General features: G+C 41.3%; 1 protein-coding gene across 2 annotated transcripts in view; it reads left to right on the forward strand.

Moving 5' to 3' along the window:
• The window catches only part of LOC147210234 (plexin-A1-like), a 198,101-nt gene that overhangs the window by 151,148 nt on the left and 22,824 nt on the right, over positions 1-24,129 (forward strand). For both annotated transcript variants that reach the window (XM_086107232.1, XM_086107240.1), the window contains exons 12-19: positions 1,750-1,973; positions 4,324-4,475; positions 6,066-6,186; positions 7,229-7,365; positions 8,780-8,947; positions 13,132-13,225; positions 14,304-14,540; positions 16,979-17,113. In XM_086107232.1, coding sequence (XP_085963358.1) covers positions 1,750-1,973; positions 4,324-4,475; positions 6,066-6,186; positions 7,229-7,365; positions 8,780-8,947; positions 13,132-13,225; positions 14,304-14,540; positions 16,979-17,113 — 1,268 coding nt within the window. The remainder of the gene's footprint in view (positions 1-1,749; positions 1,974-4,323; positions 4,476-6,065; positions 6,187-7,228; positions 7,366-8,779; positions 8,948-13,131; positions 13,226-14,303; positions 14,541-16,978; positions 17,114-24,129) is intronic.

A 24,129-nucleotide genomic window follows, 5' to 3' on the forward strand; every position in this document is an offset into this window, starting at 1 on the left:
TGAAACCACAAAACAACACTCCCACAATTCATGCATAAAGAAACATGGCTGCATTTACATATGAAGGTGGAAATTATGCTTGTCCTTATCCACTAAGCGTGTGCTCCAATCATTCCATTGGATCAGGAGAGTTTGAGAGCTGCCTGGCAAGCATCTATTAAATTTGCGACTAAAGGTCCACTCAATAGGGTGGTCGCCACAACACAAATTTGAGAAGCGGAGGAGGGCCTTGGAGCAGCGGAACATTTTGCAGTCGTCCTTGCTCACTCACCGCATAAAGACCTTCTCCTCCTTTTTTTTCTCCCCACCCTCCATTAATCCCTCGGCACTCCATCCCCTCTCTTTCTCTTTCAACATCCGAGCCGTGTTACTGTATTATCCGTTTGAGGAGGAGTATTATGGGCGCTTGCCCAGCTTTGCCCTAGTGTGAAGTGGAGATGTTAATTAAATCATACATTTGCCTCAGATTAATTAGCGTTATGCTACTTTTAAGCTAAACCATCGCTAATCAGATTAGGGTGCGCGAAGGCCAAGGCTGCGGCAGACGGATTCGAACGGAGCCCACTTTGAAGTCTTCCACTCTGTGCGAGGAAGAGAGAGAGGAAAAGAGATTTTTCTCCAATGTCCGGGTCCACTTTATTTGTTTTAAATGTCTCTGTTATTTTAACCACAACAAGATGTTCATTTTAATGGTGTGTTTTTAAACCAATATAATATGATGACGCACACACTCAACACACATGGTGAGTTCCTTTCATCAGCCGCTTCTTCTCAGTTGTTAAAGGTTATTTGTGTTCATTTTTATTTCGAATGACTTTTTCCACTTCGAGGAGTTAACGGAATTCATTTATACGCAATAAATGATCAATTTATCTTGGACGTTAAAAGACATTATCTGGAGAAACCATTTCTTTTTCTTATTTTGCATTTGACTTTTATCATCACGGTGTTCGGCGAGATTAACGTTAAATATATTTATGTCGACCATTTCTTGTTCAATAGTGTTGCAAGGACTTTAAGGACTTAAACGCCCTTTACCAATTACTTATTCAGTAATATAAATAGTTTTAAACCTAACTTAATCATTCAACAACCCCAAAAATCTTCAAATAAACCAGGACCTCTCTATTAAAACCGCATGGGGAGGGGGAAAAAGTCTTAGTACAAGCTGAGTTACTGACGGGCATGACAAATCAATTCAATTAAGAGTGCAATTACGAGTTTCAATTAAGAATCAATCACAAAGCATTTGATTATCTGTCAACACTTTGATCAATGAAGTTAAGTTATGCCTTGATGCAAATGAGACAAAATGGATTTGACGACTCAGTTGCAGACTGCGCTTTCAATTCCTGTCTGCCTAATTGGCTGCTATATATATATAGATAGAGAGAGAGAGAGAGAGACACACACACACACACACACAAAAAAGTGCATTTGAAACAGAACAATGTTTTATGAAAGAATTAGTGTTGCTCATTTGAGGCTAATAATACAAGACTGTCTTTGGTCATGTCAATGGTCTGCTCTCTTTGCACTGGGTTTGCCTTTTTTTCTTTTCTTTTTTGACGGAGTGTAATGAATATTAACCATACACCTGCTGGCCGACAATCAGCAAGTGTTTGTTGAATCAAGTAATTATGATATTTTTAAGGAGGTTTTACAGTACTGTGAAATGGACAATTTTCAGGGAATAACGGCATTGTCTTCCATGCTTGTCTTGTTTTGTCACTCTGTTTTGCTATCCAGCCCACCTGTATAAGTGCAGAGCACTGCGGGATAGCTGTGGCATGTGTCTGAAGGCAGACCCCCGGTTCGAGTGCGGTTGGTGCGTCCAGGAAAAGAAGTGCTCTCTGAGACAGGAATGTACGATTGGCTTCAATTCCCACCTCCCGCTGCAGTTGATTGATGGGGGAGGCTGGATGCATGCTGCATCTGGGAACAGCCGATGCACCCATCCCAAGATTACCAAGGTAAAATAACATTTTAAAAAGTCATTCAAAAAGTAATCCACTTTTTGCACAGTTTCTTGAGAAATACTGAATTCAGAAGAAAGAATTCAGAATTACCTAAACTTGTCAAGCCCTTCATATTGTATATAATAGTAACTGGAACAGAAAAATGAAAAATTTGTTTTGTTTGATTCCACGTATTTACACTGTAAATCTATATCATAAGCTACATATCAAAATATTACTCAATGAAATTTGTGGGCGGCACGGCGGTCGATTGGTTAGCGCGTCGGCCTCACGGTGCAGAGGTGCAGGGTTCGATTCCGGCTCCGGCGTTCCTGTTTGCATGTTCTCCCCGTGCCTGCGTGGGTTTTCTCCGGGTACTTCGGTTTCCTCCCACATTCCAAAAATATGGCACGGCAGGTTAATGGAACACTCTAACTGGTCCTTAGATGTGATTGTGAGCGCAGATGACCGTTTGTCTGTGTGTGCCTTGTCGTGGGCTGGCAACCGGTTCAGAGTGTACCCCGCCTGCTGCCCGAAGACACCTGGGAAAGGCTCCAGCACGCCCTTGTGAGGATAAACGGATTAGAAAATGAATGGATGAATACTAATAATCATCCAATAATATTAATAATAGTACTTCAAAAAATGCTGTGAATATGCACTTTTTTGTGGGAGGGTGGGGGCGGGGAAGACACCATTAATACCAATATAATGTGGCCTCATTCAGCGCCACATCTTAATCCCATCATCATCATCATCATTTGAAGGGTGTGTGGTTACCTGCAGAGATCCAAGGCTGGGCAACTCTGATAGGCCATTGCGTCAGCTGTCTTTGGTGAAGCCCCCGAGGTCACAAAAAATTCTTCTTGGTGTCCTTCACAGAGAATGAAAGCTGCTTTATTTTAATGCGTTGCTATTAAAACAAGTACATGTTGGCTCCTTGGCTTTGGCCTTGGCACAGTAGCCATATCGTTACTCAGTGTTACATCAATCTAGCACTGCGAAGTGAAAGCCCGATTGATGTTTATTTGATTGTGAGTTTTTTTTAACCTAATTTCTTTTGGAATCGTGAAATTTTGGCGTGTTTTCTGTCATTTCTGAGATGATTACGTGAACTCTGCTGGCCTTGCACAGTTTAAATAATTTTTAATTGTGGTAAAGATTGATGTGAGGTCATACGAGACAAGCCAGATTCACAATTAATTTCACTGCCCAGTGGCCTATGAGTGCAATTCTGTAATTTGCTTCAATTTGGTACGGTATGTATATGAGCTCTTTATTTGGAAATTACCCTTCAAGCCATGTAACCTATATATTCCTATAACGGTACCAGTTAAAGCCTTCTTTGTTTAGTTCTTATAATGCACTGATGTCAAAGTCAAGGCCCGGGGGCCACATCTGGCCCGCCACATCATTTTATGTGGTCCGCGACAGCAAATCAACCATGTCAAGTTCCATGATGCTTGCTAAAGTCTGAACCAAAATTTCAAATTGTCATATGTAATCCACAATAGCAGTCATTATACTTGACTTCTGATTTTAAAACTAGTTATTCATCCATTTGTTGTGCGCTGTATATGTAATATGTGGAGGTGATTAAACATTTACATGGTTTCCCAAAATTCATAACGGCCCTCTAAGGGAAACTGTAACTACAATGTGGCCCGCGACAAAAAATGAGTTTGACACCCCTGTTATAATGTATTTACTAATTTTGAATTTGAGAGAGAGAGAGAGCGCATACCCACAGATCTGCCGAGCAGTGGTGGAGCACAGGGCAATGGACAGATTACACATAATTACCTCACGATGCTTGTTAAGGATGACGCATGTGTAAACCTGGTCCTGGTTCATAGTGTGTATGTGTGAGCGGTAACCACCATCCATCCGTCACTGTATTTGTTTTGTCATGCCACACCTGTCCTTGTTACGCGTCATAATTCGGCATGATAAATCACATTATGGTTTCAAGAAGCACCACCGAGTGTTATCCCACCACAGCCTTGGTCTTCGCTTTCACTGAAGCCCCGAGATGGTTGCTTTGGTTTGCTTGTGTATGTCATCGACTTGTTTCTCCTCCCTCTGGTTTACTTTGAGAGTGTTTTATTTAACAAATAGCAATATCTGTCTTTATTGCATCGCCAATTACCAGGTATCTGCAATTATTTATGGTGCGTGTGCTTCTTGCGGATCGATGGGGCTGTCTGGAGTGGGTTTAATATGTGTGGCCATGGGTGTATTAATGTGACGCATCCTTGAAATGTCAGGTCACGGGCATCATTGAGACTATTTTTAACACTGACTTAGGAGATGAGAGTGAAATATATTGAATGAATTCTCTCTCTCTCTCTCTCGCTCGCTCCAGTTATTTCCTGACACAGGACCCCGCCAAGGGGGGACCAGGGTGACCATCCTTGGAGAAAACCTGGGTCTACACTTCAGAGACATCCAGATGGGCGTCAGGTTAGGCAAGGTGCCCTGCATCCCCATCGAGACCGAATACCTGAGCGCCGAGAGGTAAATTGGAGGACAGACTCCTACATTGTATCATTTCAGGTGCAATCACAAAGGCGTTTGTCATAACTCACTGCATTTTCACAACGATTGAAGAGAAGATGGATTCATCTGTAGATTGATGCAGAGCTGGAGCTCTGTCTTCAGCTACAAAGTATTCACATTCACATTTGCACCTAACAGCAATTTAGAGTTTTCAGTTGACCTAAAATGCATGATTTAGTAAAAATTGACCAAAATGAATCCTGCATTCCCCTCTTCAATTCATAACAATTTATTAGTTGACACAACCGAGACGTACCCAATGAGACATCAGATTTTTGTGCGTGACGATAATAGGATTCCATCTGTTGTTCCCCTCCATTACTCCCTATATATGTGCTTCCCCTGACTTTCACATCCCTTTATCCTGACATTTACTCCTCTGCAGGGTTCTGCACAGTTTAGGAATTGCGTTCAGGCAAATCGGAACATCTCTCACTGGCCCAGTTAGTCGGAAAAGCAAGCATGTGGAGATAGCAGAACGCATTTCAATTTTGAATAAAACACACACTTCAATTAACCTCCATATCTTGACATTCCGCTTCCTCTTCACATGTACTGTATGTTTTTGTATTTGTGTCCTTTTAGTCACACGGTTTGATTGTCATTTTGCTCACACGCTCAGACAATGAAACACCAATATATTACACTGACTGTTGTGTTTTGGTACAGCAACAACATACTGTCCATGGATGAGGTGACTTGAGTGTTCATTCTAGATTGTGGTGATCTTCAAAGCATACATGATGAGGGAAAAAAAGGGCGTGGTTATTGGATATGGGAAATGTATGTGGTGCCACAGTATTTTTTTTTTAAACCTCCACCAAGAAGGTTATGATTGTATTGTCATTATCTGTACTATTTTGGCTTGTTTGTGTATATAATTTTTATAACACATGTAGACAGGAACAAATAAATTATATTTTTATGATAAAATAATGATGAAACTACCGTATTTTCTGCACTACAAGGTGATTCGGATTATAAGGCGCACCTTGAATGAATAGCCTATTTTAAAACGGTTTTCATACACATAGGGCACAACGCATTCATTATAAGGCGCAGAGAATAGAAGTTACAGTCGTGGCTGTGGTTGCACTATGCATCCACTAGATGGTGCCAGGCTAAAGGTAATACAATATAATATAGTTTTATTTACGGTATATAGCGCCTTCACAACCGTTGCAGTTATAACAAAGCTCTGAGAACTGGTCACAAGCACGGACATAAAAACATTATTCAAATGTGTAGGTTACTGTCAATTCTTGTTTGATTGAGTTGTGCTTGCGGTTATCCAATTTGAGCTTTTGAAAGTCTGAAATGTTACTGCGCTCCCAAGTTTACTTTTTTTGTTGTTGTTGTTGTTGTTGAAAACCATCTTGGCTTTTTTTCAATCTCTGATTAGTTGCGGGAATGAAAATGTTCATGTTAACAGTTTGTCTTTATTGATATAATGTGATCAACTCTATTCTGTTCACAAACGTGTACGCTTTCACGATTTATTTCACTCTGAGCTCATTCTCCCTCTTGCTGTCATCCCTCCACCAACAGAATAGTGTGTCTGCTGAATGATGCAACAGGATACAGAGTACAAGAGGCTCAGGTCGAGGTGTGCGTGAGAAACTGCGTTAATGACTACAGGGCCCTTTCTCCTAGGCCGTTCACGTTTGTGGTAAGGACCTCACAATAGTAACATCAACCACTGAAATGCTTTCACCATGTAGCCCTTCGTTATTCGTCATTAAAACTCGCTTAACCCTTTCAACCTTCCCCATTCAGCAGTGACGTTGTTCAACAGTTTTGCCTATACTATACATTGTCCGCACTGAAACTATCAAAGAGCGTCGTCTAATTGGAAGTAGCCGCCACACCGCCTCAACGCGTTTTCAAACATTTTGCGCAAAGTTGTGCTTTCAACTTAATTAGGGTAGTGTCCTTTTTTATGTCGCAGCAGGCCGAACGCATGCTTAGATGAGTTGGGTGTCGAGAAATTTAAGAGCTTGAAGTTTGAGTTCACGAGCTCATCGATGTTCTTGTGATTGAATGTACCAAAATTCCAATGACGAACTCCAAAGTCTTATACAATATCTAGCCTGATGCATGGATGCTATTTTTGTCACTGCAGTTGGTGAGCAAACTCCCCTCTGTTAATCAGTTTTACTTCCTCTCAATCTCCAAATTTTGGGGGCCAGGGACCAGTCTGACGAAAAGTCTGATTTTTTTGACAGGCTGGAAAAAAAACAATTGAATTGTCTCAATACAGCATTCTTGTTCTTGGAAGCTTGTTATGTCTCATTATTCAAATTGTTCCTCTTTTGGAAGAAGCTCTCCAAACATAGTTATTGTTTTACTCATTTTTGTTGGCTTATAGATTTCTTTTTTTTTTCTCCACATCACATGACCAAGATGTGCATTTCAACAAACGCACAAGAGTCAGTAGCTGAATTTCAAAATAAAACTTGAACCCAATGATGAATACAATATATTGTGTGTGGTCGTTTTCTTCGCAAATGACCTGCGCTGCGGTACCAGTATATGGCCCGGTGGTTGGGGGCTTCTGCTCTAGTGCAGTGATGATGCGTCCATTTTTTTTAAATTTATTTCGTTTTTTAATATAGTGAATACAGTTAAAGGTCTTCGGTGAACAGCTATTATAGATCTCAAAATTTCAATCTACTCACTTTACATGTCTTTGTTACGTGTCTCTTCTCCAGACACCATTTTTCACCGGCATCCAGCCTTCCCAGGGTCCGATATCTGGGGGTACCCGGGTCACTATAGAAGGGAGCTACCTCAATGCAGGCAGCTCTGTTTCTGTCAGCATTGGACCTCAGCCCTGCCATTTTAAAAAGTAAGACCATATTTGTCACTCACAACCACATGTGTTCTTTCTCCTTTGCCACAAATGTGTGCCTGTTTGATGCTCAATGACATTGCCTTGGACATTTGATGACCCAATAAGTACTCACTGGGGACTATGGGATTGGAAAGCCTGGGAAAGGGAACAGAAAAAAAATGTAGCAGAAAAAAAATGTGAATCTGTCAAAAGTAGTTGTTCGTGTGTGGAAAAATAACGGTGTCATCACCGTTGAGACAGGCTTGTACTCACGCTGCCAGTGTTTACAGGTGTGTGTCGTATGTGCGCGCACAAGTAAAATTCACAGGCGTGCAGCAGCGCTTCGCCTGAACTCACGCAGGTTTTTCCTTAATCTCAGGCAAGAAAAACATTCCCGGCTATCACAACAGTGGCATGCATGTCAAACGTAGGGATTAGCCCCTGGCTGCTAATCTGTGTTGAAGCAACTACTGTGTGCTGCTAGCTTTGATGTTGCCGCAGTCATTTCTGTCGCAACACCCCCCTCACAGTCAATCCAGTCGATTCCACTTCACTGCAATTCTGTCTTTATCTGTCAGACCCGAACTGCGCCGCCGTGTTTGTAGCCTCTTGTCAAGGTTGCTGTCTTTTAAAAGGCGTTGCTATGGTGAGAAGGCAACAAGGAATTCTATATTTTCTGGACTCTATGTTGCAGTAAATGGGGCTTTGGAATAGAACATTACAATGGAATACATAAAACATATTCTGCAAAAGTTGAACCGCCTTGAGCAGCCAAGGTATTGCACACTAGCACCTATTCAACTTTACCCTGACCATGGTGATTGAGACTCAACTCAAACTAATTGAATGCATACCTGCACTAAAGTATCTCTACACCACATTACTGTTGCGTAGTCATGTCCCGGGGGGGCTGCCGACACATAAAAGTACTAAATGTAGATTTGATGAAGTAGCTTGCATACCGTATGCACACACACACACGCACACACACACACACACACGCACACTAGCTGTCTGCATCAGTCACGTTTAGCTGCAGCCATTGAATATGCACCGGTAATCGAAAAGATAGACCCCACTCGATGGTCATTAGTACATTTCCGTGAATTATGTTCACATATTTTCAAGACTTTTTAATCCAATTCAGCATGTTCTTTCGCCTGCTGTTGACAAAACTGAATGCAATAAGAACCACAAAGAATCTCCTGCAATGGAACTCCGTTTGGTGTCGTCCATGTCATGGGCTCCAGGTTAAAAATTACTTTTGTTCAAACACTGGATTGATGATTATAATATAAGTCTGTATATTGTTCGAATCTGTATTCTAGAAGGTAATTTGTGCATTTTTTTTGTGTGTGTACCTGGCACTTCTGGACATACTGTAACTGTCTATCTGAGTCCAAACAACCAAAGTCATTTGTCCATCCAGGAGAAATGCCCATGAGATAGTGTGCATAACGCCAGCTGGCCTGGCTCCAGGAAGCGCACCTGTCTTGGTGGACATCGATGACGCTGAGCTCAGAAACCCGGAGGTCAAGTTTAATTATACCGAAGACCCCACTGTGCTGAGGATTGAACCTGACTGGAGCATTGCCAGGTAAACTTTTGTCTCATTGAAAAACTAACAACATTTTATTCAAATACATTTATATCACATACAGTATGTATTTTGATACCGCGATCCCGTGAGGCGTTCAGCCCAACAAAGACCACCGAGAAAATGCATCGCTCACGAGATTGCCGTTTCATCAAATGGTTCCGATCGGCTGACCGTAGAATTTCATAGCAAAACACATTGTTAGTCTCTCGTACGCTCTGTTGCTCAGACAAGAATCACCGCAAACATAATCAAGGAGTTATTGCCCAGAACGCTGTCATACGCAGTGAAATACAAACTCCTACAACGTTTACCAGCCCGTCAGTCCAGTGGACTGATGACGCCAGTGTGAGCATTGGAGAGCTGCTCAGATTTAACATTCACACCTAGAAGCATTGAGCGGTCTCACATTGACTTAACGAACTGAGAAACGTGTCCCTTAATTCAATCTTTGTCATTAATAATGACCGCTGGCTGTATGATCACTTCAGTGCAGAATTAAACTCTTCATTTTTTTTTCACATTTATATTGGGCGAGTAGCCAGATTAATTTTCAAAGTCAAGGAATCTGTCCTGCATATTATAACTGGACAGGGACAGATGTAAATTCCAGATGAGAGTTGACACTGGCTGTAGACAGAGATAAATTGATGGTGTCTCCAGAGATTTGTCATCATATAAAGCCCACTTTTTACATCGGAAGTGATCAACGGCAGAGTGTGAAGTTGTCATCGTCAATTTGCCATTCAAGCTTCGACTCTAAGTGTTCATTAAAAAGTCAGCTAACACCTAACGACAATCACACTTCTCAGTTTCCGCCTCAGCTAATTCTTAATGCACAGCTTTTTATAGCTTTGTATAATGGCGTACCGCAGTGCATGGAAACTGAGAAGTAAATAAAGATTTACTCAAAACTCCGCATTAAACACGAGTAAAGCGTTACCACAGGGGCACAGGCAGTATTGGGAAAGCTCATTTTCTTTGAGAACTAGTTCAAAGTTTAGCTCACAGTTCAGTTCATAATTCAAAACCAGTTTATCATTGAAACTATTTGAACTATGTTCATCGTTCCGAAAATGCATTATTTTTCTATTCCTTTTTTTTTCCCTCCAATGTGATTCTATGAGATCTCACCCTATGATCTCAAATGCATTATACTTTTCAACGTTTTTCTTTTTTTTTTAATGTATTATATCCTGCCTTGTTTGACCAAAGGGCCTTGCTGTAACCCTTAATAAATTTTACAAAGGTCGGGGATTCCACTTATCTCAAAGGCGGCAGCTCTCCGACAATATTCTGGAATAACGGTGCGCCGATGATGTGTCTTGGATCAGAAATGATCTGCTTCATCAAGCTGTTGCCATTGTTTTGCCTGCACATGCCTCCAAAGCCTTGCAGGGTGCTTTAAAATGACAGTTTCGATGGTGACGTAATCGAAGTCCGCATTTGCTTTTTCAAACTTGGCGGGCAAAGCATGCACATATTGTGATACTGTTTTTATAGTCTGATATCTACAATACTTTTTTCACTTTCACAAAGCGCTATGAGAGCCACACCGGAAAGAAAACATGAGGTTGAGAAAATTAATCATTTATCATTACATAATTCTCACTAGGCGGCCTGGTGGTCTAGTGGTTAGCACGTCAACCTCACAGTGCAGAGGTCGTGGGTTCGATCCCAGCTCCGGCCTTCCTGTGTGGAGTTTGCATGTTCTCCCCGTGCCTGCTTGGGTTTTCTCCGGGTACTCCAGTTTCCTCCCACATTCCAAAAACATGCATGGTAGGCTGATTAAACGCTCTAAATTGTCCCAAGGTGTGAGTGTGAGCGTGTATTGTTGTTTGTCTCTATGTGCCCTGCGATTGGCTGGCAACCGGTTCAGGGTGTTCCCCGCCTACTGCCTGAAGACAGCTGGGATAGGCTCCGGCATGCCAGCGACCCTTGTGAGGATAAAGCGGATCAGAAGATGGATGGATGGATGCATAATTCTCACTAAATGATGAGAAAAAAAGTTGTAATGTTTATGAGACTCTCTTTCCACAGACCTGTCATATTCAGTGGGTAATGTCATTGAATATACTGTAGTATTTGTTTTTAAGCTTTTGGGTTGATCATAATTTAATGGCATTCAACGGGAGAGTCAATTTCAGCTCGTGTTCGTTTTTTTCAGAACAGATTCCAATTTTGGAACTTATGGTGCAACCAAGGAAAAACGTTTCAAAACTCATTGTTTGTAAAAACAAGATAACATTAGAAAGCAAAAACGCCTCCCAGTACATTTACAGGTGTGGAGGAAATGGCAGAACACTTTGATTTAGCTGGCATGGTCCCGACAATGTCACCGTCACAGCTCAGCTCAAATAGAAAGGATGACGACGATTAGACGTGAAATCACATTTGATCATCTCTGTCTCATTGTCTGCCTTTGCGTGTCAGCAGAGAATTGGCACTTTTGCTCGAGCGGTGATAAGTGAGGAAAGGCATTTAAAGGGAGTGTTAGAGCACCGCCGCTGTGCAAGTCCGATGATGATCCATTTGGATGAAGACAGAGCACTTAACTTGAGTCAATGACAAGTGCTCATATGGGATCCAAAAGAGAGACGAAGGTAACAGTGGAGGTTGCAAAACTCTTTTTTTGGAAATTGAATTATAGTTTTAACGATTGCTGCTCTTGTTGGGGCGAGCACTTACATCTAGTCTCATACCAGAGGAAGTCAGGCAACGTGTCGGTGCTGTCAGAAAGTCTTCAACTGTACACTTGAATTAAATACAACCTCAGCATTTTTCACTTCTAGCTTGTATTTGATCGAGTCATCCGTAAGTGGCAGTGCCAGTAGACCAGCTGAATGCGTGATCAATTATAATTGAGTGCAGGGACGTAAGTGATGGATGTAAGTGAGTGTGTAGTTTGTAAAGCAGATAAATTACAGCCAAGGCAACTGCCAGTGGAGGAGTGGATCATTTAGCAAAATCAATCAATAATGGGACTCGCTCCATGATTTTTTACTCCAAAGCAATGTTGGTGGAAACGGTATAGACTATTTTTTATTTTGTCAAGTGGCTGCACACATTAGAATAATTTGGATTTCGATACTAGTCGTTTTAAGTAGATGTATCGTCTACTTAAAAAAAATGTATCTGGATGCAAATGGTCTTTTTTCGTGCAACTACTTAACAAAATTAAATTGAGTCAATTTGACGCATCATTTTTTGCAACACTATACACGATCGACAATGAAGTGGACAGTGATTTTAAATTGGACCGGCAAATCAGTGCTGTTGTTAAATCCAGCTTCTTTCATTTTAGCCAGCTGGCTTAAGTCACATCATGGCTGGTTTACTATAATGCACTTTGGAGTAAGCCAATCCTCCATTACGCGTCTCCAGTTGGTCCACAATGCTGCTGCTCACTTCTTAACTGGTACTCTTAAGAGGGAGCACATAACTCCTACTCTGGCATCCCTTCAGTGGCTCCCGAAACTTTAGTTTGGCTTTTGTCTCAGCATAAGACTTGATTTTTAGTTTTACTGTTTTTGTGCTTTCGAATGTCTTCATTATTAATTTATTGTTTTGTCGTTTGTTGTTGTGTTAATTATTTTTGCTCCATGTATAGCACTTTGTATACAGCGGTGGTTGTTCTAAGGTGCTCTATAAATACAGTTGAGTTGAGTTGAGGATCGATGGAAACAAACAGGAGAGTAAACAATCCAAATTTTGATCATCAGCAAATTGTAGACCTGCCCTTATTTATATATATGCTTGAATGTATGAATAATATTCAGATCTTGCGATTCTGGTGCGGGCCTAGTCTATCTATTGTCTTTTGTTGAACATGTCAAGACTGAGCCAATGGTTTGCTTTGACATGACACAAATATTGTTTGCAAAATGTTCAGTTCTGGGTTTTCTCAGAAAAATTCAAAGCATGAATATATATATATATATATATATATATATATATGCACACGCATACATGTATTGTAAAGGTCTGTCCGAGAGGAATGGAAGAAAATTACATCCGTATGAGATCTGTGAAAGTGAAGGAGTGGAAGGTGTTACCACTAAAAAGATCAGAACCACTCCATATTTTCATTCCCTATCCATGTGATTACCTGTTTTATACATTCATCTGATGTACTTAGGGTTCTTCTTGCTGCAAAGTGTAAACGTCTTCTTTCATCGCTGCAGTGGTGGAACTCTGCTGACAGTGAGTGGGACCAACCTTGCAACAATCCGGGAACCTAAGATAAGGGCCAAGTATGGGCAGGCAGAGTCTTTTCATGTAAGTACACACAAACTCTCACCCACTCGAGTTCCCCATTTTATTTTTTATTTAGTTGTTTATTTAAGAGCGAGTATCAGCAACGGGATGGCGACGGCTATGCCACATTACAAGGGAAACTACTTTCAATGCACGATCATTGTGTGGTTTGAATTATTGACTTCATCTCCTATCCTTACAGAAATTTGAATTATGAATTAAAATCCACATCTCAGCGCAGGTGCTTGCACAGGCTGTTTGCAAGCACAGATATCTGCTCAAGTTCTATACACGTACATTATTTACTCCCAAACGAGCATAATCTGTCAGATTCACATGGCACAGTCATCATTCCCCCAGCGTCTTCTGCTTGAAGTGTCAGAAAGTGTGTTGATCACTTGTTCTCTTCTGTTTCAACCTCAGGCCACATTCCAAAGGTCAGTGTGCCACATGATTCTCAACTCGATTTGTTTATTTACGTTCCACTTTCATAACAGCTGCATCTGCTATAATTTTGTCACAAAATGAGAGAAACAACGACAATAATGCTTTCGTAAAAAAAAAATACATATATATATATATATATATATATAAAACATAACATTATATAAATCAATAAGTCACTGATGGTGTGGTGGTACACTCGGCTGATTTGTGTGTCTGAAGTGTGGGATCGGTTCCCACTCAGTGACGGCGTGGATGGTTGTTCCTCTCTATATGTGATCTACGACTGACTGGCAACCAGTTCAGGGTGGAGTCCGCCTTTCGCCCGAAGTCACCTGGGATTGGCTCCAGCATGCCCTGTGATCCTGTTCAGTATGAGCAGTGTTGAAAATGGGTGGATGGATGTCAATTAATTGGTTAAAACAAAAAATTAAGTCAAATTGAATGTTTTCAAAAGAAAAATCTCATGGACTAAAAAAGAATTATGGACCTTATGTTGTTGTTGGCACGTTTACGTTAAGCCACACCAGTAAATACTAAGAGGGCAGTGGTAAGTGTGCCATTGATATGTGACAAAGAAATAGGCAGTAATACAGCAATGTTAGCATTGTTCAACGAACTTCTCGTGTCCTCTCTCTGTCTTTCTCATTTACAGAACTGTACGGTGTACAACAACTCAGTCATGGTCTGCCTCGCTCCATCTGTGGCAGACTCTGAGCTGGGCTTTTCCGAAACCGGCACCAGTCCTGATGAGATTGGATTTTACATGGACAATGTGAACTCCTTGGTGGTGGTCAATGAGACTTTCAGCTACTATCCCGACCCTGTGTTTGAACCGCTCAGCTCATCGGGGATAATGGAGCTCAAACCAACATCTCCACTGATACTGAAGGTCAGAAATGCAGCTTGATTTATTCTCTTTTTGATCTTTTTTTTTCAGTCGTACACGAAGAGAATTTGCTATTATACGGTAAAAATCTAGACGTTTCACTCCTAAAATCTTCCATTTTAGTAAGGGACAAAACCATCATGCTGGGTTTATACTGTATTCCTGGTGGCCACAACAGCACCCACTGTTTGCCTCAAACATCGTGCGCTGTGGCCTTTTGACCATTCTTTCCCCCTCCTTATCAAGTCTTTCTAAGTTTTGTCGTGGTGCATCATTATCTCTGTGGATGGGCCATTTGGCAAAGGAGCTGCTGAGTCCTGGAGGCTCATAGGCGCACCCCGGTTCTCCCGTGGTCCTACACAGGTGTCAGTGATTTCCCTCACAGCCCGTCATGTTCTGATGGGACCTTTTATATTGCTCACGCTAAGATCAAGTTATGATGTTTTTCACATTCTATAAAGGCTTTATACAAATGAAACATGGCACTGGGCAACTTTGGAGCAGGTTTGTGGCCACGGACAAAAAAAGCTAACTTCATGAAAATCGGTCGACAAATGAGTAATAAACGACTTGCAAGGACGATTTCAATATACTGGACATGCATTGCCTTTGAAGGGGAACGCTGCCGCTACGTAGGAACGTAGTTTAGCTGGGCTGCTACTGAGTGCTGGGGTTTCATAACAACTGAATTGAACTGTATTTATAGAGCACTTTAAAACACCCACCGTTGTATCCAAAGTGATGTACATGGAGCAAATATCATATATACAACAATATACAATGGAAACAATAAATTAATAACAAAGACATGCCCTGCAATTGGCTGGCAACTGGTTCAGGGTGTCTCCCGCCTACTGCCCGAAGACGGCTGGGATAGGCTCCAGCACCCCCCGCAACCCTAGTGAGGATAAAAGCGGTTCGGAAAATGAATGAATGAATGAATAACAAAGACAGTAGAAAGCATGGTTCATGGTTGAACTTTGTGAACAGAGCGGGATGATAAGATCCTAGCTTGCCAGTCACTGGCATGATTAAAAATTGTCAGAAAAAAAAAATCAGCAAAAACCTCTATAACAAAAATACTAAACCGGAATCTACACGGCCAGGAACGACTGCGAACATGAGCAAGAAGGTCTACAAAATAACTCATGAGGCAGTACAACGAACAAGGTCAATAATCCGATAAATGACCATGCAGCTGGGCAGTCCTTAAATACAGGGCAGGCGTGATTGGCAAACGCGGAACAGGTGCACGTGCTGGAGGGAAACGCCCTTCACTCCAGTTGGAGCGGGAACAAAACAAACACAGGATATGACAGTAAATATGCTTCCTGTCCAAATACAGACAGTCGACAAATTTTGTGACAGTTTAAAAATCTGGTGAGGGTTCTACCACAATCACAATTTGTCATGTTTGCCCCGCCCCCCCTCATGGTGTCTCACATCCATCCTGTCCTGTTGTCACCGGGGAAAACAATGTAAACATAAAATAGCACAGCTTCCCAAATGTAGATTGTACATGAAAATGACATTTTCATACCGTCACAAACACTGGTTGTCCTTGTCTTACAGTAGAGAGAGTTCTGTTCCTAGTATAGGGTGACATAAAGCCGAGGTCACAATCTGTTGTAGTCTAGCATCACCGACCTATGCTAATGCAGTTGTAAAGTCAGGATTAAAGCAAATATGTGCATGAAAAGCAATTATTGGCTCGCAAAAAAGTCACAAAATCTCCTTATGGATAACACGATCGAGGAGATCGGATTATTCTTTATTATTGAGTGTCATCAGAGACAAGTAACTTAAAACAAAACATTTTTATTGTGTGTAATTAAAACATCACATAGAGTCAACCGGTGTCCCTATTTTGAATCCATTTTGCATGTGTGTAGTAGTTGATGTAAATACTTTCATAATGACGCGTGCGCATCCGTGTGCGTGTGCTTGTGCGTGTTTTTCTTCGATGGAACGGAGGATGTTTACAAGGTTGTGGAGTAGGTTACGGTCTCCTGCGGAGACAATGGGATTACAAAGGGGAGTGGGTCTCTGTGTCCCACTGCTAAAGCAACAGGAGACACGGAAGCCATCACCTCTCACTCACTTCTCTCAAGTCCCACGTATGATTTCTTTTATAGACTATTCACTTCACTTTCTTGAAGTTACTTGCCAGGTTTCATGTTGTGTTGCATTCATCTTCCTCCACTTGTAGCTCACTTCCCATCTTCCTTCAAAAATTAAAAAAAAAAAGAAAAAAAAAAGGCATGTGCAGAAATGAAGTGAGGCTTTTCAGTCCAGTCATGTTGCGGTGTGAAAATGAAGTCCGGCTCACCCGTTGACCTGAATGAGGACAAGCGCTCCAGAAAACGAATGGCTGAATATTGTTCATGAATGAGTTTGGGGGCTTTTTTCCACTCATTGTATTTGTTTTTGTCTTCGTTTAGGGTCGCAACCTGATCCCAGGTAACAGTCGTCTGAACTACACTGTCCTCATCGGAGAAACTCCCTGCGTTCTAACCCTGTCCGAGAGTCAATTACTGTGCGAGTGGCCCAACCTCACCGGACAACATAAAGTCACGGTCAGTGCAACTTTCTGAGGCACGGTCGGTCAATGTTTCAAGATGACACAAATTCTCCAACCACAGTGTGTTAAAAAAAATTAATAAAAATACCAACAATACATAATGAGGACAGAGAGGCTTTTCCTGTCTTCCATGCAGTTTCCTGGAACCTTTCCGGTCTGATTCTAAAACAATTCAAGAATGTTTTTTTTTTTTTACAATTGTATATGTATAATTTTGTATACTGAAATGATGATGATATTGTCTTAATCACAAATGGTCATATTTTCCGCACGATGAGGCGCATAAGGCACACCTTCAATGAATGGTCTGTTTTTAAACTGGTGTCATATAAAGGGCGCACTGCAATATAAGGTGCATAGAATAGAAGCTACAATAGAGGCTGAGGTTGTGTTATGCCTCCACTAGATGGAGCTACACTAAAGGGAATACAAGTCAAGTCAAGTCAACAGTATTTATAGAGCACTTTCAAACAGTCATCGCTGCATACAAAGTGCTGTACATGGAGCAATTTAACATGCACAATAAACAGTAAGACAAATCGGTAATAAAGGCGGTAGAAAGCACCAAACAGTAAAACCAAGAACAAATCTAAGTCATGCTGAGTCGAATGCCAAAGAATACAAGTGAGTTTTGAGGAGGGTTTTGAAGATGGGCAGCGAGGAGGCTTGCCGAATGTTCAGTGGGAGGTCATTCCAGAGAGAGGGACCAGCAACAGAAAAGGCTCGATCCCCTCTGAGCCTCAGTTTAGTTCTTGGTACTTCTAATAAAGTCTGGTCCACAGACCTGAGGCGCCGGGCAGGTGTGTAGGGGCGGATGAGCTCAGAGAGGTAAGGTGGCGCGAGATTATTCAGAGATTCGAAAACAAATAAGATATAATATATAATATAATACAACACAATACTGCTTTAGTTCTATTGAGCTGTCACAACCGCTGCGGCTATAACAAAGCACTTTACATAACATTTAAAATACTACGTCCAAGAATCTGAATATTGATGGTGTATCGGATTATAAGGCACCCTGTCGGCTTTTAAGAAAATTGAAGACTTTTAGGTGCACCTTATAGTGCGGGAAATACGGTACTCAGGGTAAATTATTTAATTGAACCCATGACTGATTCTTTTGTATAAATGGCAAGAGGTGGATACACCGGTTCATTCTACCTTCTGCCATTTAATGGAAGAGCAAAAATAATTCTGCCCGTCAGTATATATTGCTGGAATAGACGAATGAAAAAAGAAACATTTATAATTCATGCATCATGATTTTCTGATGAAGTAAGTTTGGATAATTTCCTGCGGTGCCCCCGATGACCTGTCACTGCACATTGGTTGGGAATCACTGCCACACTAAATAGTATGTTGGTGCTGTGTCAGAAATGTACTATGTCTGGAATGCGTCACATTTGGGCTTCTGCTACATGTGTTGCACATGCACACGCCCATAAATAGGAAGCATACATTTATTTATTTTTTTTTGCGTGGGTTGTAAGTAAATCGTATCGTAGTATTCTGTGTTATTTCACCATTTCAAGAGGTTGAACTGATTTTGCTTCTCATCAAACGGAGATTTAATCATTTTTTGTCAGTTGTTTCACATCCACTGATTTAATTCAGATGGGGATCATTTCACAGGCTTCAAGTTGAATATATTTTGTACAAAATTTCTCCGGTGCACCGTACATTTGATCCATTGTGTCCTCCATGACTTCATCACTGTTCCTCTCTGTAACAACCTGCTGGGCTGAAGTATGTTCAAACTGACCTCATTCATGTTTATGCATTTAGAAACTATTCCCATCTGACAATGTCAGCACATAATGTCACTCTAACCTTGCTGTTGAATTATGGGAAGAAATCCTCGTGGCTTTCCCCAACGATTTCCTCTGACAGATCCAGGTTCCGCTTCACTGAGCTGGCACACCAAGGTGGCTATTAAATATGTAATGCTTAATTAACAGGGTTAACTTCGCAGGTTGCCGCCTCGCCTGTTGCTGAGCATCGGGTAGGCCTGACGGAAGTCTTGTTTTTAAGAAAAGCGCCACAGAGCCATGCTTTGATGTAGTTTTCATCCGTGAGGACTGAAGGGGGTGCGTGTCTCGTTGAATGAACCTTCACACTATTTGCAGGTGTAAAAAAAATGAAAAATTTCTTGCTATTCGGTGAAGCGTATTCACATCATCAACCTTGAACGCGTCAGTGGTTCTTTGCAGCAGGTGCCGCTTATTGTTAAGTTCCCCCGTGTACTCTGTTATTCCAACTTCTGTATTAGTTTTAGTCCAGTTTATATACAGGGAATAAAATGAGCATAACCATCAATAAGGTGTTTATGTTTTGTTTTTGTACTGGTGCTGGGAGCAATAACTGACGTGAATGATTGGCATAGTAGATTGAGCAATGAATAGGAAGCAATGGTCAGTCCCCATGACTGGGTGACAGAACCGACCAATCAAGCTGCTGTCAGTATTGATTGACATGCCGTTCAGCCAGTGACGATAGGAACAGTGAGTGAGATGTCAATCAGTGAAGTTGCAGAGGTTTTGAAATTCAGAGACTGCAAGAAGCCTGAGTCAGAGCTAAACATAGTATGAAATATTTTTTGAGAACAAATGCTTTTTGGGAGATCCTAACAAGCTGACATGACATGACGGAGGAATCACAGCCAAGTCTTTTTCACACATTCATGTGAAGTCTGAACTGTTTATTGTATTTATTTATTACACGTGTCAAAAACCAATGCAACTTTTTCTTTTTTTTCCTCAAGTATCCAAAGTGTGAATGATGTCAATGTCACTTTCATCATGTTAGTATCAGAAAGCCAACACAAACAAGCTTCGTAAGTGCAGCCCACAGCAAGCGCCGAGCGGTACTTGCTTCTAACTGTCACCGCGCCGCAGACGTTCTTCTCTGATTCGCTCTGACTGCAGCAGACTTTAAAAATCAGTGCATCTCACGCTGAAGAAAGTCAACCTCAGGCAGACGACACAGCCCCCGCTCGAATATATTTGGATGTATGTCTGAATATTTGTGCACCCACTCCCCCACCCCCTCCCCCATGCCCCTTTTTAAACTTATAGCCAATGTCCTCTCACAACGGCCTCGCTTTATCTTTTTGACATTTGTTCCCTGCCAGCGACAGCCAATATGCCACCAAATCCAAATGACAGCACATCCATTTAATTCATCGTGATAGCTCTCAACGGCATCAACCAGCCAGCTCCAAGGTGGAACCACTTATTAAAAATCCTCACATGCAACACTCTTGCATTAAATGTTGCAAAGGTGTTGTTGGTTGCGGTTGAGGCTGACCATCTTTTGACAGTACCCCAACAAAAACCCTGTGCCCTCACTTAAGTGTCGATGAGAATCGACTTTTAATGTGCTTGTGTGCACTTGCGAGTACTTATGTGCATGCATGTTAAAGTGCGCATTTATGCATGCGTTGCATCTGATACTACGGAGAGGGCCACAGCTGTTCCCCGAGTAGAATGACCTACATGCAGGGGACCCCAATGGGCGTCCAAACATACACAGTTTGTGTGGGTGTCAGTGAGGTCCCCACAATGTGTGTGTGTGTGTGTGTGTGTGTGTGTGTGTGTGTGTGTGTGTGTGTGTGTGTGTGTGTGTGTGTGTGTGTGTGTGTGTGTGTGTGTGTGTGTGTCAGCCAGGCTTTGCGTGTCCCTTCTGACGCTCAGCTGCGTGTTGGCAGCTGCATGCCTCCCTCGAGTTTTTCGAAGAAACTCGTTTGTTGTTTTGGCCTACAGCTTTTTCCTTCCTCCATCAGTTCTTCAGTCTGTCACAAGAGTAAAAATAGACACTGACTTTGAAAATGTGTCACCCAACCTCGTTGAGATGCCTGCGCTCGCGCGGCTCTCGCATCATCTGAGGAGCTACAGTATCGTCAACCACGGTTGATCGTAAAACAATAAAATGTTCTACGTCGGCTTTGATAAGAAATGACTGCTTTGCTATTTGAGAGGACGCTTCACTTACTTCAACTTTCATTGTTATATTCTCTTTCCTTGTTCATGGCGCTTAGTACGCCTTGTTGATGGTGCACCTTTATATTCGGTGTATGTGTGGCAAAAACGACATCCAAATCTCAGAGATTTGAATTGTGCTTTCCCCTGAAAAATTAGCCAAACATTTGATACAGAGGCATGATTTTGCTTGGCCAACTCATGATGTATCTTTTTTTTTTAATTATTGGTATTTAAGAAAAAGAAAACCTTTATTCATCTCACAATAGAGAAATTCCCAATTTACAGCAGCAAAGTTATGAAAGGAAGACAGTAGAAGAACAAAAAGTTTAGGAGCTGCTGGAAAGACAGCCACTCTCGCGGCGCCATCTTTAAGTCATAATAACATTAACAAAATAATACAACACAACACGTTTGTAGTTATTGTATTTTTAAACAATTTTTCTTATCTAAACTCTCGTTGGTCTTCTCTCAGAATAAAAACATTTGATACCTTAAACATACCTGTCAACCTCGGCTAATAGCTGCCCTTATAAATGATTACGATTCCCCTTACAAAGCAACCAAAACCCGTACAGCAGTTTACCGTGCATGCGCACATCATGCTGATTTGAAATGTTAAAAAAAAAAAAATTTGAAAACGGATAAAATACGGGGAAAACGTACAAGTTGACAGGTATGCTTAAAGCAGGGAGATCAAACCCATTTTTGTCTCGGGCCACTTTGGAATTACGTCTTCCCTCGGAGGTTCATTATGATAGTGAAACCAAATAAATGTTTCATCATCACATCTTATTATTACTTGTACACAACAAATCAAATTGATGGATGACTTGTTTTGAAATGAGTCAACTGTTTGTTTGTTGTTTGTTCAATCATTGTCCAAGTGAGTGCAAACAGGGTAGAAAGAAATGATTGCAAAATATATTTATGTTAATATGTTAACATAAATATATTTATTACACATGACAATTTGACATTTCAGTCCAGATTTGATCAAGGGTCATGGAAGTTGACAAACACGATTTGCTTTCGCGGCCCCGTAAAATGACGTGGCGGGCCGGATCTGGACCCCGGGGCCTTGAGTTTCACACCTGTACCTTAAAGCGTCCAAAGGTTCCAACTGCTGGAAAATAGATGCCGTTTTGTGCCAAAGAATGGTTTGAGATTCAGCTCCTTGTTCCACAGAATATTAATAGTGCTCAAGCACAGACCTCTAACCAGCAATCAGTACACCTGTTTGTCTATGGCAGGACTTGAACCATCAGCCTCCGGTGCGTAGCGCACACCCTAACAGTGGCTACCGCCACCCAATATTTGTCTATTTCATTTGATATAAGGTATTGTATATTGTAACCTAATAAGATGATAAGCTGTCCACTGTCAAACAAACACTGTCATAACTGCTGTCCCTGGAAGGGTTAAAAGTCAACTTTAAAGCCTGTCAATTTCTGGGTCAAAGATACATTCTTGTTGGATTATTTATTCTTTTATTTTTAGTGAATTAATAAAAACATGTGAATAACTGCTATTTACAGAGCCCGTTCGGCGCAGCCAGTCTTGATGATAGCTAAAGGCACTTTGGTTTGATCAGTCTTGACATCTGTCGGATGTAGCATTGATTTGCGGGGGGAAAAAAATGTCTCGCCACAACAACAAAAACCAGTGACGCCTGCGTCAGATGTGAATTCACAACACCTCTTCTGAGTTTGAGCGGCTAAGTAGTCTGAAAGGTTAGTTTCATGATCATGCCATTCTCGTCTTTTTATTGTCTTTTCAACTCACTGATAACCGTCTGCGTCGTCTGATATGTACAAGCTGGTGCGTGTCTCTCTTTGTGCTAATTTGATTTATACGCACACACAACATACGTAGATAGTGATGTTACACTTTCTGCTTTGATTTTTTTTTTCTTCAAATTAGACATGAAAGTTCACTTTCAAGAACTTCAAAGAGTATAATCATTATTCATTTGAGTCGTGCATCAACCCCCCCCCCCCCCCCCCCCCCAGTGGATCACTTGATTTGATGGATTCCCATGCTGTGTGTTTCTTTATTTACTGAGATAAACTATTCTAATGCAAACGTACTTACTGAGTGCCGGAAAAAAACAAAAACACAAAAAAACATACGTGTTTCACTTTTCTTAATTGCCACGGCCTCTTGGGGAGGTATTTAAATGTTAGCTAATTAGTCAGTTTGATTACTTTTAATGTGGGTGAATATGCTTTATGCGGCATGGTTTTTTTTTCTTCACTTTGCTTGAATAACTTCATGTCACTCTTTACTTAACATCCGATTTCTTGCTGGTGTTTTGACTTTTTAAGATGTATTTTTAGCACGAGGCTGCAATATGTCTTTATGTCGATATACTGTATGTATAAAATAAATCAATTGCATATTTGTTAGCACGGCATATGAACTGTGTCTGCAACATTCAGCTTTCGTTCAAAGTCAGCTGCTAAAGCATCAAGCTCACCTGTGACCTTCAACAAGTGACACAAAATGGCATCGATGTTCCCGTAACAAATGAACTCCATTTTCTGGACCCTTCTCATTAAGCTCGATTCCATCATCAACAATGTTCAACAGTTCACATTTGGTTCTTTTAAATTCTATCCACCGCTAGACCAGCAATCATGAACAAAGCTGAGAAAGTCATCCGTTGAGATCTTCATCTACCACAGCCTGAAGCATCTCACCCGTAGGCAAAAAAATAAAATAAATCTAAACTCAAAACGTTCCTGGCAAAAAGATTCCACAGTAATTAAGGTGATGTAAGGCTCCCAAGCACACGCCTGTCAACGTTGGGCCTCCACACTGACTACAGAGGAGATCAAAATTTCATGATTCTTGAGGAAGAAAATGGGTCAAACAACTTTGCTTTCATCCGACCACCGAGTTTCGATCTCCTTAGACCGGCGACTATTCCCCTCCAACCATCTGTTTCCGTCGGATGAACTCGTGCCTGCTCCTGTGCTTATTTTCGTCTTGATGAACTCGACTCCCGAGAGAAACAGAAAATACATTC

This window comes from Hippocampus guttulatus, chromosome 1, assembly GCF_054856545.1.
Source record: "Hippocampus guttulatus isolate MCC_2025c chromosome 1, RoL_Hgut_1.0, whole genome shotgun sequence".
Taxonomy (NCBI): domain Eukaryota; kingdom Metazoa; phylum Chordata; class Actinopteri; order Syngnathiformes; family Syngnathidae; genus Hippocampus; species Hippocampus guttulatus.